Source organism: Artemia franciscana, chromosome 18, assembly GCF_032884065.1.
Source record: "Artemia franciscana chromosome 18, ASM3288406v1, whole genome shotgun sequence".
Classification (NCBI taxonomy): Eukaryota; Metazoa; Arthropoda; class Branchiopoda; order Anostraca; family Artemiidae; genus Artemia; species Artemia franciscana.
This window is the reverse complement of record NC_088880.1, coordinates 27,440,592-27,455,591: the sequence shown is the minus strand read 5'-3', so window position 1 is coordinate 27,455,591 and position 15,000 is coordinate 27,440,592. Positions and strand designations below refer to the sequence as shown.

Sequence of the window (15,000 nt, the reverse complement as noted above, 5' to 3'; positions counted from 1 at the left end):
ACGATCAATTTTTTGCAGCTGGGACTTCCCCGCTTTACTAACGAGCTCAAACAAGTCCTATTACGTAACAAGCTTCTGCATCTTGAAGAAAATTAATAAACCCTGCGTCTTGAAGATCTGCGTCTTGGGGGGAGGGATTGCCGTTACACTTCTTCGTCATCTTAAATCATTAAGGAAAGAAAATAGTAGTGGCTATGGGTCTCACAAAAAGCAGAGGGGACTGACATTAGACTTCATAGTCCCAACTGGAGGTACTGACATCATTTGCATAGCATTTGAGCTAAGAAGTGCAGTGTGTGGTTGAGGGCCAACCATTTTGTGCTTTCACATCCCCTTTCTGCTTACCTTCCTCAAACTTCTCCAGATATTTACGCAGAGCTGGGTCAACCCTGGCTATACTTTTAGATTCTCGCAAATGACCCTGCTTGAAACCAAATGATTGTCGACACCAGATCGTAAGTTCAGCGCATTAACCACTTGACTAGTGCCACATAAATGTACCGGATCATGGATAATTTACAACTCTAACGGCTCAAAAGTTTTTAATGGAAGCAAAAAATCTTCCCAGATAAACCAGAAAAGCAAAACTAAGCAGAAGAAGAACAAATCATCTATGTCTTTTCTACATACCTGTAAATGGGCTGCTTGAATTTGTTATAGCTCGAGAACATGACAATAGGTCCAAAGCTTATGGCAAGTGAAAAGAAACATTGAGTCACTGCCGCATACCAAACTTTGGCCTCCAAAATTTTGTCCCACTGAGGTGTAATATAGAACATTATTCCTTCATAAGCTCCAGGTAGAGTTACACCTCGGACAAGGAGTGTCAGAAGAATGACGTAGGGAAACAGTGCAGTAAAGTACGCAGCTTTGCCGGATGAAGATACACCCTACAAAATGAGTCCATAGAGAATCAAAAATTCGTCATTACCAACTGTAAATAAGGAGCAACTCGGCCGAATAGTAACCGAAAATCTAAAATTTTCGTAGTAATCGATACATCAAAGGACTCCCTATTTATGCTGATTCAAAATACCTAAATGTTTATGTTTAATGTTACCCATTAAAAGTTGTGAGCCTGAAAAAAAATTGCCCGATTTTCGAAAAAGGAGGGAAACACCTCAAAAAGCTAAATAATTTTAATGAAAATTATAACGTCAGATTTGGCATATCATACAGCCCTACTATAGAAGTTTCAAGCTCCTATTAAAAAAAAAACATGGGACTATATCTTTTATGCCATAAAAAACATCACGGATGAGTGTTTGTTTCTTTTTTTTCCTGCACGGATGGTCAGAACCAATCATCCTAGAATATCGGTAGAGGGCTCATTAAGTGGAAATTAAAAGTTTAAGAGCTCTTTTCAAGTAACAAAAACATTGGAGGCGACTAGTCCCTCTCCCACACCCCCTTTTCCCACCAAGACACCTGGTCAAAATTTTGAGATATACCATTGGATTCAGCATAGCTTGAAGGTCTTATAACTACTTATAGTCATACTTGTGGTTATGTATATTGCGGTTATACTTGGTGTTATGTCATAAATGCGTATAATATAACCCCCTCCATAATCCTTGATGAAAGGGCTGTAAGTTGTGAAATTTCCCCATTGTTCATACGAAGTATTTGCTATTAAGAAATATACGGACTGCTGCGGTGGGATTTACAAGGGGAGAATTTTCCGTGAGAAGAAAATTTTCCATGGGAAATTTTACACTGGGTGGGGAGGGGGCTAAGGAGATTTACTGGCAAGATTTGTAGAAAAATGTATAAAAACATATTTTTTTAACTAAAAGTAAGGAAAAACATTGAAACTTAAAATGGACCGAAATTATTCCGTATGTAAGGGGGACTGCTCCCTCATCAGCCCTCTCTCTTTACACTAAAGATGGACTTTTTACCACAATTATTTAAAAGCGGGTATTGATGCACAAGGGCTGTTGAATTTGAATGCGAACTGTTTTTGCAGAACTTCAAGACTTTAGCGTAAAGAGGTTGAGGAAGCCACTAATAAAGTTATCGGCTCCAGCGATTTCAAGCTATTTAAATTCTCTCAACGTCACCAACTCAATATGGAATCTATTTAGGTTGAACTTTGAATTGAAAAATTGTGAACGAAATCTTGATATCAACAATATATTTTTTTTACCCAGTGTTTGTTTTTTCCTCTGTGTTCGAGTCTTTTTAACAGCATAAAAAAAAGGTAAAGGTAAAAAGGTAAAGGATACGGCATTAGACTTTACAGTCCGTACCGGCGGTGCTGATCTCCGTTTCTTGGCCTTTCAGCCAGGAAGTGCAATGGGGGGTTGGGGGCCAGCCATCCTGTGCTTTCGCACACCCTTCCTGTTTACCTTCCCCAGATTTCTCCAGGTACCCATTTAGACCTGGGTTGACTCTGGCTAAGCTTACAGAGTCACGCCACTGACCCCCGTCCCAAACTGAAGAATTGGGTACACCGGGATTCAAACCCGCGTCCTCTCAGACAAGGGATCCCGAATCCAGCGCACCAACATACCAACATACAGCGTAACAGCATAAGAGCGTAACAATTCAGTTTTGTTTTTCAACAGCGTAACAGAGCTATCGACTGCATTTTCCATTCTAATACGACCTCAGTATTAATGTGTACATAAGAGTCTTCATATCACCAATACGTCTTTCGAATTATCAAAGTCGATAGTCTTTTTCTTGTATTTGAAAAAAGGCAACAATAAGTGGCAGTGTACGTGGGTAAATGTTTCAGGAAGGCTATCATTACTTGAGGGAAGTCTTACCTTACTTAGAAATAACTGAAAATAATAAATAAACAACATTATTTACAGAAATATAAAATATGAAGAATAAGAGTATGTTATACTTTAGTGACTATTATAGATGGCTCTACAATGCCGTGAAGGTTTTATTGACATTATTCGAAGTGTTGCCAACTTCTTCTTGAAGAAAGTCCACAGCCGGAAATAATTTTGAAAGAAACTAAGTGTATTGTATATGTGACTAGGCAAGATAATTGCATTAATTGTTAAATAAATAATGTATAACTGTAAGAGTTACACGATTTGAATATCTTAATTATAAACATTTTCTATTTGCATTTAATTTAAATGTTAAACCCATTATGATATAACCAAGTTTTACACCAGACTGGTATACACCAGTTCATTGTATTTAAAGATTTTTTTAAAGAGTACGATACGGTAAACTATGTTTTATCATTTAAATCGCAGATTTACCATGATAAAAACCTAGGGTGGATTCTAGTTGTTTGGTCGCACCTATTCATTTTCTTGTCCCGGTTCGGGATTTCTTTTACGAATTCGGACGAATTTTTTTATTTTTCCCATTTGTTCAATTTTTTATTTTTACTTTCTGCAAGTATTTTTTCAAGTACCAATTAGGGATCAGCAAAATTATATTTATAATAAAAATATAAGAAAAATATAAATAAAAAAAATATTTTTCATAATTTTATATATTGCATAAAAAAAACAGTATATACATAAAAAATGGACCTGTTGAGCTGGTAGACCAGTTTTGGATGTGCAAATTTTTCATAGTCTAAGCAGTTGACTTGTATGATATCCACGTGGGTGTTTGTTTTTAATGGTTAAAAAAATAACTACAGGTGCGGATTCATCCATTCTTATGAAGATTTTCTTTTGAAAACATGCATTTAAAAAGTTTTCAATAGCTATTTATAGTTTGTATAACTTTTAATTTCTATCAGACATGATATAGAAATAGAAATGAAATAGAAATAAGCATTCTGTTTCATGCAAATAGAACTGTTGGCTTTGTAGTACCTCTGAAAATAAATCTGATATGATTTATGTGTCTATAGTCGTATGGTTTTTGCAGTGCAGTACAAGGCTCCAGCCATGCTGGGAAGAAAAGCTGATTCTTCCCAACCTGTAGCCTCTGCCTTTGCAGAGGCATGCGTTGGCAGTAAAAATCTTGCCTCCAAAACTGGCTGAAGTAGTAAAAATTGTGGTCAAGTGCGTGAACTGTATGCAAAATATATTCTTAAGCACCGCATCTTCAGGGAGTTGTGCAAGGAAATGGGATCTGTGTTCGAGGTACTTATGCACCATTTTATCTTCGGTGGTCATTCCGAGGACAGGGGCTGAATCATGTTTTGCCATGCGTGTGTAATTCGCCCCGTAATTACAAGAGCAGCAACATTGTCATAGAGATTGCTTCAAAACCTCTAAATTCATTCTCAATTGGCCTAAGCTATGGTTAAGCCAACGGTGGCACTTCTGTTACAATAATAGAAATGACGAACATAAAGCGATGACTTTGCAAAATTTTTCCCTGCTAGATGACTTAGAGTAAGAACGAAGATGTATCTGGAATAATAGATATTTCTCAACCGTCAAAACTGAAGCAAGTAGCTGCCATGGTTCTATTGGAACTGAACCATCGCTTAACTAAACCCTAGGCGACTGAACCACTGTAACTGAACCACCGTGCAGCTCAACCACCGTACTTACATTGGGCAAAACACAGGTTAGAATATTTACAGATTCAATCTTGTTGGAATTGTTTGCTTTTTAAAGTCATAATATAAATGACTGTCAAGTTGAGTAATAAAAAAGATGACCGTTGTCAATAAAAATCGGACGTCATAATCTCTTAAAGCCAGATTTATTTCCTTTCTTATGTCTGTTAATGGGAGTTCCCTTCACCCTGTCACTGTCTAAGGTTCTAGGCTTTTACCTCCGCCCAACCTTTTACCTTGGAAAATACCTCCTCGCAGAAAATATGGTTTTCCAAATTGGAATATTTTGTTTGGGTTCTGTTATTTTTTAGTTTAGCTGAGAAGTGCTAAGGAAATTGGAAAAGATGAATTTATGTTTAAGTCTTGCCCCCTTCATGCAAAAATACTATTCCCATGGATCATCCCTGAGAAACTCTCCCCCTCCTTTTAGAAAAGTCCCACGCAAAAAAATCCATATGTTTTGCAATAACAAACACTATCTGTAAGCAATGGACAAATTACAAAACTTCAAAAGGTACTTAAACTTCTGCAATGGGTTTCTCTGATTTTTTTTTGCAGCCAGGGAGAGAGGAAAATACCTCAAAGGGTGCATTTTAATTCCAAAGCATCCCAACTCTCATTGAGCCTTCTCAACGACCACAGAAGTTGACCGCAATGACTACAAGCAATATCTACAATGGCTGATGGTATCAGCCGTAACATCGTTCGGAAAATATTTAGAAGCATCTTCAATTAAATCAAGAGGTACTTTGTGCATCCAGTTCTACGAAACTACGTATCTACAATGTGTCGAGAACAGCTGAGGGTATAAAATCGAGGGCACGAAGTTTAAACTTTCTGGGTATGTTGAAGAGCTAATGAAGAAAAGGCTGGAGTGCAACCAGTCCCCCTCCCATATTCTTTTGAGCTGTAATCTCCTCAAAGACATCAGATCAAAATTCGTTATCTAGATTCACAAAGGTTAAATATAATAAACACAAATGTTTATTGCTTAACGTACAGAATGGTCAAACATATCTGAAAAAATGAAAATAAATCAGCTTTGCAACATCAGATCTTCTTTTTTTGCAAAAGTAAAACAAAGCTTTTTTATGAATTATCTTGACAGGCGTTTATACCATGACTTTAAAAAAACAAACAATAACAACAAGGTTGAACATGCAAAATTCTAACTTCTCTTTTACCCAATAATATCGCCTCATATTTGTAGAATACTGACAGACTGAGTTCAGTGTTTCAGTTGCCAGATGGTTCAGTTACACGAGGGCTCGGTTGCGATGTGTTCAGTTGCATGGTGGTGCATTTGCATGGTGGTTCGGTTGCACAGTGGTTAAGTAGCACGGTGGTTCAGTTGCACGGTGGTTCAGTTGCAAGGTGGTTCAGTGGCACAATGATTCAGTTACACGGGGGCTGAGTTAAATGGGGTTGAGTTGCATTAGGATTTAGTTGCACGAGAGTTTAGTTAAATGGGGTTCAGTTACACGAGGGTTCAGTTGCATTGGGGTTCAGTTTTAAATCAATAAATCAATAGATAGATTTTAATTTTAATTTTAATTTTTAATATTGGTTTAATTTTAATTTCAATAGTTATATCAAAAGTATGAACTTCCTATGCTGATTTCAAATATTTAAGATTTATCAAGCTTCTTGTTACCCAGCAAAAGTTACGAGCCTGGAATAATTTGCCCGATTTATCAAATAGAGGGAACACCCTCTAAAACTAAATGAATCTTAATGAAATTCACACCATCAGATTCAGCGTACCAGAAAACCCTACTGTAGAAGTTTCAAGCTCCTATCTACAAAAATGGGGAATTTTGCTATTTTTGCCATATGACAGATCACGGATGTATTTTTTTTCTCAGGGATAATTGTATCAAAATAATAGTCCTAAAAGATCGGGAGAGAGTGCAATCAAACTGAAATAGAAAGTTCTAGTGTTCTTTAAAGTGACCGAAAAGATTAGAGGGTGACTGGACCCCCTCCCATTCCCATTTTTCCCAAAATTATCTGACCAAAATTTTGAAATAGACATTTTGTTCAAAGTAGTTCAGATATCAAATGATTGTGTCTTAGGTGTAAAATAGCCCCCCACAGTCCGTGGGGAGGGGCCTGTAAGTTATAAAAATCGTCCATTGTTTACGTATAGTATTTGTTAATGGGAAGAATACAGACATTTTTTTGTAGGGGTGCTTAGGGTGGATTTCTATAGGAAAAAACTTCCTTGGGGAGAGAAATTTCTCGGGGGAGGGGAATATTCTGGGGAAATGTTACACTGGGAGGGGGTGGGAATTTGACAAAATTACTATACAAAATTCTTTTTAATTGTCTGACATTCTCTTTGCCAAATTGTTCATGTCGATATGTTCCGGGGGAATTATCCACGCGTTTTATTTACGAGAAATAATTTCCACGGTAGAGGGCATCTTTGAAGGGTTCGAGGAATAATTAGCGATTTAAGTCTAATTCAAATGAAAGAATGCAATCAATAATTTTTCCGGTTGAATCGTCCATAAGCAATTTTACAGTTGTGGTGGATTCTCAGGGAGGATAGAACTGTCTTGAGAAAATTTGATGGGAGGGATGGGGCACCTAACGGTGGACAAAATTTCCACGGAGGTGTTTTCCACGAGATGGGAGGGTTATATTTTATAGAGGGTGACTCACATTTGCCGGCATTATTTGAAGAACGAACAGGACTTATTCCATATATGATTGGTTGCCCCCTCCTCAAATCCTTGCTCTTTACGCTAGAGTTAGACTGTTTGCCCCAATTTTTTAAGAGCGTCTGCTGAAACACGGGGGCCGTTTAATTAGAATAGGATGTTTTTTCAAAGTGGTAACAGCTTTACTGTAGAGAGCAAGGTATTGAGGAGGGGGCAACCCTTCATATACGGAATAAATCTGCAAAGATTAATATGTAAATTTTGTTTCAATTTTTCATGTACGGTGAGCCAACTTCAAACCTGCAATAGTTGAAAAACGTTCAAAAACTAAATAAAAAAACACATTTTTTTAGCTGAAAACAAGGAGTGATATTAAAACTTAAAACGAACAGAAATTGTTCCATATACGAAAGGGACTGTCCCCTCCTCAATGCCTCTTTCTTTACTCTAAAGTTTTTTATTGTTTTAAAAATTAAAGTTGTGAGAAGAGTGAGTAAAGTTGTGAGTTTGAGCCATTCTATTAAGTATATTTGTTCATCACACTTAAAATACTTTTCTATTGTGGTTGGCCAAACCAAAGAAAAGAAAAGAGATTGCTGTCTTTTAAATTCGTTTTTAAAATAGGTTTTAATTTCATTGGTCTCTTTTTGACGTATTTTAGCTATTTAATTACATTATTCCTTGTTTTTGGAAAGAAAAAAAGCCCTACTTTTAAAAAATTAATTAATGATGTGGGTTAACTAATCCTGAATGGCAAATTTAGACCGACAAAGAAATGTAATTTATGAACAGACAGGTGATTTTGCCTTTTAAGAGCCTGATTGGCTCGTTTGTGAGACAAATTAAACCAGTAAAATAACGAAAAGGATTTGAGTCAAAACATATTTTACAAGTAAACTCCCTATTTCTCAGTAGAAAGACCCCCTTTACCCGAAGCTTAAACCTTGTATCTTTATAAATGCTTAGTTTCAGTAGTTAACGTTTTAACGGTCCACCTAGTAAATCTGTTTAGTTATTTTATATATTTGTTTCGTATGCGATTTTTTAATTAAGCGCGAGGGCAGAAATTTATTTTGAGGATTAAAGACTGTAATAGGAAGGAGTATTTTAAAATAATTTATTCCCTATTTCCTTTTCTCTAACCAGTTTTACCCCTTTGACTCCACCTTCCTCAATCCACTTCATCAAAAATATTCATTTTAACTGTGATTTAGTAAGTGAATCTCCGCCCCCATCTTGTTTTAACTTACAATGGTTTAATGTATATTTTTAAATTTTGAGGCTCTTTTTATAGCCTTTTTTCTACTAAATTGTGTGTTGTTATTTTTAGTAACAAGAGTAAATTGTCCTTATGCACTTATTTTGGTTTATTCCTTTCAAATTCTATAGTTTTTTTTTGTTTGGTCATTATTTACAGCATCTTTATCCTTTGGATTTTTTTTTGCTCCTGACCAGCGCTATGAATTTTTCTTTCTTTTGCCGTGTCTATTGACTGTTTTAACTTACAATGGTTTAATGTGTATTTTTAAATTTTAAGCCTCTTTCTATAGTCTTTTTTCTACTAAATGGTGTTTCGTCATTTTTAGTCACAAGACTAAATTGTCCTTATGCATTTATTTTGGTTTATTCGTTTCAAATTGTATAGCTTCTTTGGTTTGGATTTTTTCTACTGACCAGCCCTATGAGTTTTTCTTTCTTTTGCTGTGTTTATTGACTCTAAAGCACAAATTCATCTTGTCTGGGTCCTTATCTTCTAACCTTATCTTAAAAATCATATAAAAAAAGTGCCAAGAACTGTACATATTTACTAAAGGTACAAGCAGAACTGCCACTGCTGATGATTACAAAATAAATTATTGCGAAAAAATTATGATTATGTGATATAAATCCCATTTTATAAATCATGGGGAAAAAGTTCTAAAATAGTACACATTTACTGAAAGGTACAAACAAAGCTGCTACAACCGGTGGCCGTGAAATAAATGTGGTTATGATAAATAAATCTTGTTATATGTGTATCATGTAAAACGTATCACGAATAGTTCAGGTTTACTGCAGGTGCAAGCAAAGCTGCCACAACCAACGGTTGCGACATAAATTATAGCGAAATAAATTGTGATTCTGAGAAATAAAATTTACCTTACGAATCATATAAAAAAGTATAAACACAGTACATATTTATAAAAAAAAATAAGCCAAACTATCACTACTAATGATTGCAAAATAAAATATTGTGAAATATATTCTGATTAAGAGAAATAAATCTTATCTTATAAATTTCGAAAAAAAGTGCTCTAAATAGTACATATTTACTATTGGTGCAAACACATCTGCCATCGCTGGTGATAGTGAAGTAAAATTTTGCGAAATAAATTCAGAATATGCGAAATTAATCTCATTATATTTATAAATTATGTTAACAAGTACTAAAATACTTGAGATTTACTATAGGTGCAAAGAGATTTACCACCACTGGTGATTGTGAAATAAGTTGTTGTGAAATAAATTCTGAATGCGAGAAACAAGTTTCATTTTATATTTACAAATTATGTTAAAGAGTGCTAAACAAAAAGTACAGATTTACTGGTGATTCAAACAGGTGGCAGCCACTGCTGGTGATTTACCACCAAATTACTTGTTTTGTCTGCTTTGGTAATGTTCTAGGTGCAACTGCAAGTGGCAGGTTGTTTGGCTGCACATGGCCTAGCATTATGAAAACCAGTAATAAAGGTAATTAAGTAAATAAAAGAAGTTACTCTGAGTAAATACAAATAAATAAAAAAGGTTTATAAGAAATAAGAAAGATGTATTAAATAAATAATGAATGATTTTCAATAGTTTTTTTTTATTGGAAGTATTTTCAGCTCGATATTTTAAATATTTGGCTTTTCTTTTAATATTTTATTTATTTGAGTATATTTCTTAATTAAAAAAGCATCAGTGACGGGGGAGTTCGATCTAATTCTTGACTTATGACATACTTTTTTTTCCTCATAATGAAGAGCTGCGATTTGATATCATGGTTACGAACGTTTACGGTTAGGTATATAAACTTAAGATAATGTAACACGGCTCCTAAGACAAAGACTATTATAAATTAAATTTAAAAATCTTAGTTTTAAAAAAATCTATTTTAAGAAAAATCATCTACTTTACGATCGAAATATTACTTATTTCTGAAGAGAAAAATAGCCCCTTCTTTTTTGAACCGGGTTAACTAATCCTGAGTGACTGATGTTAACATCCTGATGTTCTAATCCTGATGTTCACACTAACAAATAAAATCAATTTCTGAACAGACAAATAACTTCACCTTTTTTAAACCTTAAGGAGGCGTAGCTATGCCTTTCACCTCTGGGGACAGTGTCAGTTTTCCACACATCCCCCTAACCATCATACCACTATAAATCAACAAAATACATTTTACTTTTAGGCTAAAAAAATCTCAGTTTGGCGGCCACTCAGAGGCTGTGCCTGAGGACAGCGGCCATCTTGATCCCCCTAGACCCGTCACTAAAATCTTATTGGCTCTTTTGCAAAAACTATCAAGCCATGAAGAAGAGCCAAAAATTTTTTAGTCAGGTCATTTTTTTACCAGGTAGCTCTGTTTCTCTGGAGTAAAACCAGAGATAAACCCAAAAGGAAACAATTTCTAATTAGACAGCTTATACAATGTCAAAGGGAAAAACAACTATTTGCTGCTCTAAGCCTCTTTCCATCCCTCCTTGGTGCGGAAAAAATGCAACAACTGAATAGAAATATAACAATAAGCCTAAACAAATCAAGAATTTCGATTTATGACCTCAAAAATAAGAGAGAAAGAACTATTTGACGAGAATTCAGGAATTAAAAATGTACCTTAGCAAGGATCAAAAATAAAACCGTCCATGAGAATAAAAGACAAAGTGTGAGTCTCCATTCAGGGGGACCAATGCCATCGTCAATATTGTCAATCTGGTGTAGAACATTTCTCCTAAAAAGAAGTATTAAATATGTATTATGACACAATATGTTAAATTATGACGCAATAAAAGACAAAGTGTGAGTCTTCATTCAGGGGGACTAAAACCATCGTCAATATTGTCAATCTGGTGTAGAAAGTTTCACATAATAAGAATTATTAAATAAGTACTATCACGTAATATGTTAAATTATGACGTAATAAAAGACAAAGTGTGAGTCTTCACCAGTGCTTCCACTTTTCGATTTCAATTTTCCCTATTTTCATACTAATTTTCCCTAGAAGTCCTCGTGTTTAGGTCTGATTTCTCCCTATTTTTCTCCCTAGAAAAAAGGATATTTTGCCCTAGATTTCCACAGAATTTACATGAGATCTTTTTACTTCGGATAATGATAACAACATCTTTTACACTAACGAGAATACATACAAAAGTTCAAACTGAGATCTTTTTACTTCAGATAATGATAACATCTTTACACTAACGAGACTATATAAAAAAGTTCAAACAAGTGTCATCTCCAGCACTTCATTGCACGTAGCGTTTGCCTTCGTCTTGAAGCCAGCGACAGCTTTCGGTATACTGACAGTTGATGAAGTTTTATCTTCGTTTTTCAACCAGTAATTGACTCGGATCAGTGAGACTAGGGTGACATTTTCGAGACTATTTCTCATGTCTGTTTTGATCAATTTCAGGAGGCTGAACAAACGTTCAGCTGGAACGTTGCTAAAAGGTAACGAGAATATCAGCGAAATGCACTTCCGCAGTTCCGGGTACTTGATTTCGCCACTGCGAGTCTTCAGACCAAGTATTTTCTTCCAGTATTGTTCAACTGACAGGTCTTCAACTTGGGCATCTCCCAAATGAAGCTCAGTGACATCAGTCATTGCCTGTGACCTCCATTCTACGTCCGTTTTCTGGAGGGAACACTTTTCTGTTAGAACAGGAAATCTCACAAATAGTGACCTTAGAGATCTTGGGTTCAAATTTCTTGCATTCCTTGGTTCAACTAAAGCCAAAATGTCATAAATTTCGTCTTCAAACTTGAACCAGTCTTTGATCTGCTTGATCAGGACTATATAGTAGTTTCGACACGACTGGTAATAGAGATCAATGTTATCACTTGGCTCTTGAGCATCCTCGAGTTCTTGCATGAAATCGGTTGCAGCTATTCCCACATATGTCTGGTTTAAAGGCAGATACTCACTAGAAAGGTAAGGATCCAGTTCAGTAAACGAACCAACATTGCGAATATAGTCCAATTTCATGAAGTTAGACGCAACATCATTCACAAGTTTGCTGACACTAAGCTTCAGGGAGTGAAGAAGTGGGAGTTCGGATTGAAAAACTGTATTGAATTCGTTGGAGAGGCCAAGAGAGTAGTCCATGAATTCAAGGTATGGCTTTGTCAACTTGCTTTGTAATGTCGACAAGATAAGGTCATTTGTTGCAGTTGGGTTTTCAAACGTGGTTCCTACGAAATACTGAATAAGTGCAACCCATTGCTCAATAAGCCTCTTCACACAGGCCTGAAGGGATAACCAACGGGTCTGTCCCGGAGCTGGGATCTGGTGTGCTTCGCATCGGAAGAACTCCTGAAATTCGGCGAACTTCTCTCGCCTGGAAGCGCTTCTGGAAAAGTGGACATAGATATTTCGCGCCAAGTCTTCGAGTATCTTGGGAAGTGACAAGCATGCATATGGCGAGCATAAGTGAATAAGATGGCATGAGCATTTCACATTCAAGATGTGTGGCACCATGGCTTTCATAAGGGTTGAAGCAGATCTGTTGGCTCCAAACATGACGTTAGTTGTATCTGCACAAAATCCAACAATATTTTGCCAGGGAATCGAGTTTTCTTCAATGACTTGCTTGATGCGGTTAGTCAGGCCCTCAGCCGATCCATCACTACACTTAACCATATCCAATACTTCGACAAGAAGTTTTAGATCTTTCTCGCTAAAAAATACAACCATGATAGCTAGCTGTTTATCAATAGTACGATCAGTGGTTTCGTTAATTATCACAGAGAAAAAAGTGGTTTTGAGCAACTCGACTAACTGGTTTTGTAGCACCAACGAAAAATTCTGTCGCAAAATATTTGTAGCTTTCTGTTTACCCAATGTGACCCCTGCCAGGGCCTGGTCTTTGGGAAATAATTTTCTGAGGAAAGGAATCAAGCTGTCTGCAAGACGTAATGGCAGATTATGTTCTGCCAAAAATATGCAGATGCGCTGTTCAATTTCTTTGGAATGACTGCCTACAGTCAGAAGTTTTTCAATGCTGCCAGACTTCGTCTCAATTTCACTGCTTGCTTTTATATGCTGCTTGGTCAGGGCATGCTTCGTCAACTCTGATTTCCCACAATACACATACTTCAAACAGAACTTACAGTATGGTACATAAGTCTTTTTCTTTGACTTGTTTGTCACTCTTTTCTCTATCCAATTTTTACACATTGGTAACTGAAGCCACTTGTCAACAAACTTTTGCTCGTATGTTTTCCTTTGGGAATTCTGCCCTGAACCCTGCTTTTTTTTGGAGGAGTCACCAGGAGGTGAACTTCAGGAACATCATCATCTTCGTCATCCAGTCGTCTTTCGGGACTAGATGCAATTTGAAGATTATCTTCCTCTGAGTCAGTACATTGGCTTTCAGACGAACTTTGTATGTCAATGATCTCTAGAAAAAGTGTTTTATTAGTGATCAAAACTAGTCTATTTCTATAATTACTTGTACAAGGGTACACAATAACTAGATCATGCTAAACTATGCTCATGGGCATTAAGGTGCATATCGTCAATTAACTTAAATTACCTCATGTATAATTTAAGTTTGCAGTATGGAGTACGGATGGACCGAAAATTTGCAATGATTGCATTGCACTAGTTTGCAAAAATCAAAACGAAGTATGCCCAGCTTGATAAATGATAATTAATTATTTATTATGTTGTTTGCTGGTTGGTTTAGAAAATGGTTAACTTTTACTACTGCACGCCAGCAAAAACGTAGGTTTTTCCATTAGTGCAGTAGATGTAAATAGTAAAGAGTTAAATTGTCTTTATTAATAAAGTAAGTATCAAAGTAAAGTATCTTCAGATTTGGAACACCACTTTAAATGGAAAAAGAAATTTGTGACCCACTTCTTCACTAGAAGAGCTTTTTTTTGATGTCTTCTAACCTAGGAGGGACCAACCCAAGCAAAAAAAACACAAAAGAAGTTTCTCTGTAAACCTAGCTTAACAAAATACTTTAATTTGCTACTTTCACATCGCTGCAGTCCAAGGCAAAACAGTTTTTCCATTAGTGCAGTAGATGTAAATAGTAAAGAGTCAAATTGTCTTTATTAATAAAGTAAGTATCAAAGTAAAGTATCTTCAGATTTGGAACACCACTTTAAATGGAAAAAAGAAATTTGTGACCCACTTCTTCACTAGAAGAGCTTTGTTTTGATGTCTTCTAACCTAGGAGGGACCAATCCAAGCAAAAACAACACAAAAGAAGTTTCTCTGTTAACCTAGCTTAACAAAATAGTTTAATTTGCTACCTTCACATTGCTGCAGTCCAAGGCAAAACAGTAGATTTTACATGATTCCAAATGGCAAGTGGCAGGCTTGTGGACATTAACAAAAGACTAGACTAAATATTATTGTGTGAATCATCAGATTAAAAATAAGGGTACTCACAGCTAGTTTTAACAGAATGCAGGGTCCCTTATAGACAGTATGGATTGCAACTTTTCTGCAAAAAAGCCACAGCTTGCACCAACACCAGCATCTGTCCCTAAATTTTGTACACAGAAGCCACAGTCTGCACATGTTGTATAGGAGGGTGACCTTAGGTCAGTGTCTTTCAGGACCGTACTTGGTAGAAATAA

General features: G+C 36.0%; 2 protein-coding genes across 3 annotated transcripts in view; one reads left to right on the top strand and one right to left on the bottom strand.

The window, feature by feature from the left end:
* Positions 1–11,151, bottom strand: part of LOC136038418 (sodium-dependent nutrient amino acid transporter 1-like) — a gene marked incomplete at its 5' end in the record, with an annotated part of 27,254 nt that extends 16,103 nt beyond the window's left edge. The window contains 2 exons of the mRNA XM_065721491.1: positions 631–890; positions 11,023–11,151. Of these exons, the coding sequence (XP_065577563.1) occupies positions 631–890; positions 11,023–11,151 (389 nt within the window). The remainder of the gene's footprint in view (positions 1–630; positions 891–11,022) is intronic.
* LOC136038827 (brain tumor protein-like) overlaps positions 1–15,000 on the top strand; it is a 456,036-nt gene that overhangs the window by 52,454 nt on the left and 388,582 nt on the right. The gene's annotated exons all lie outside the window — the stretch shown is intronic.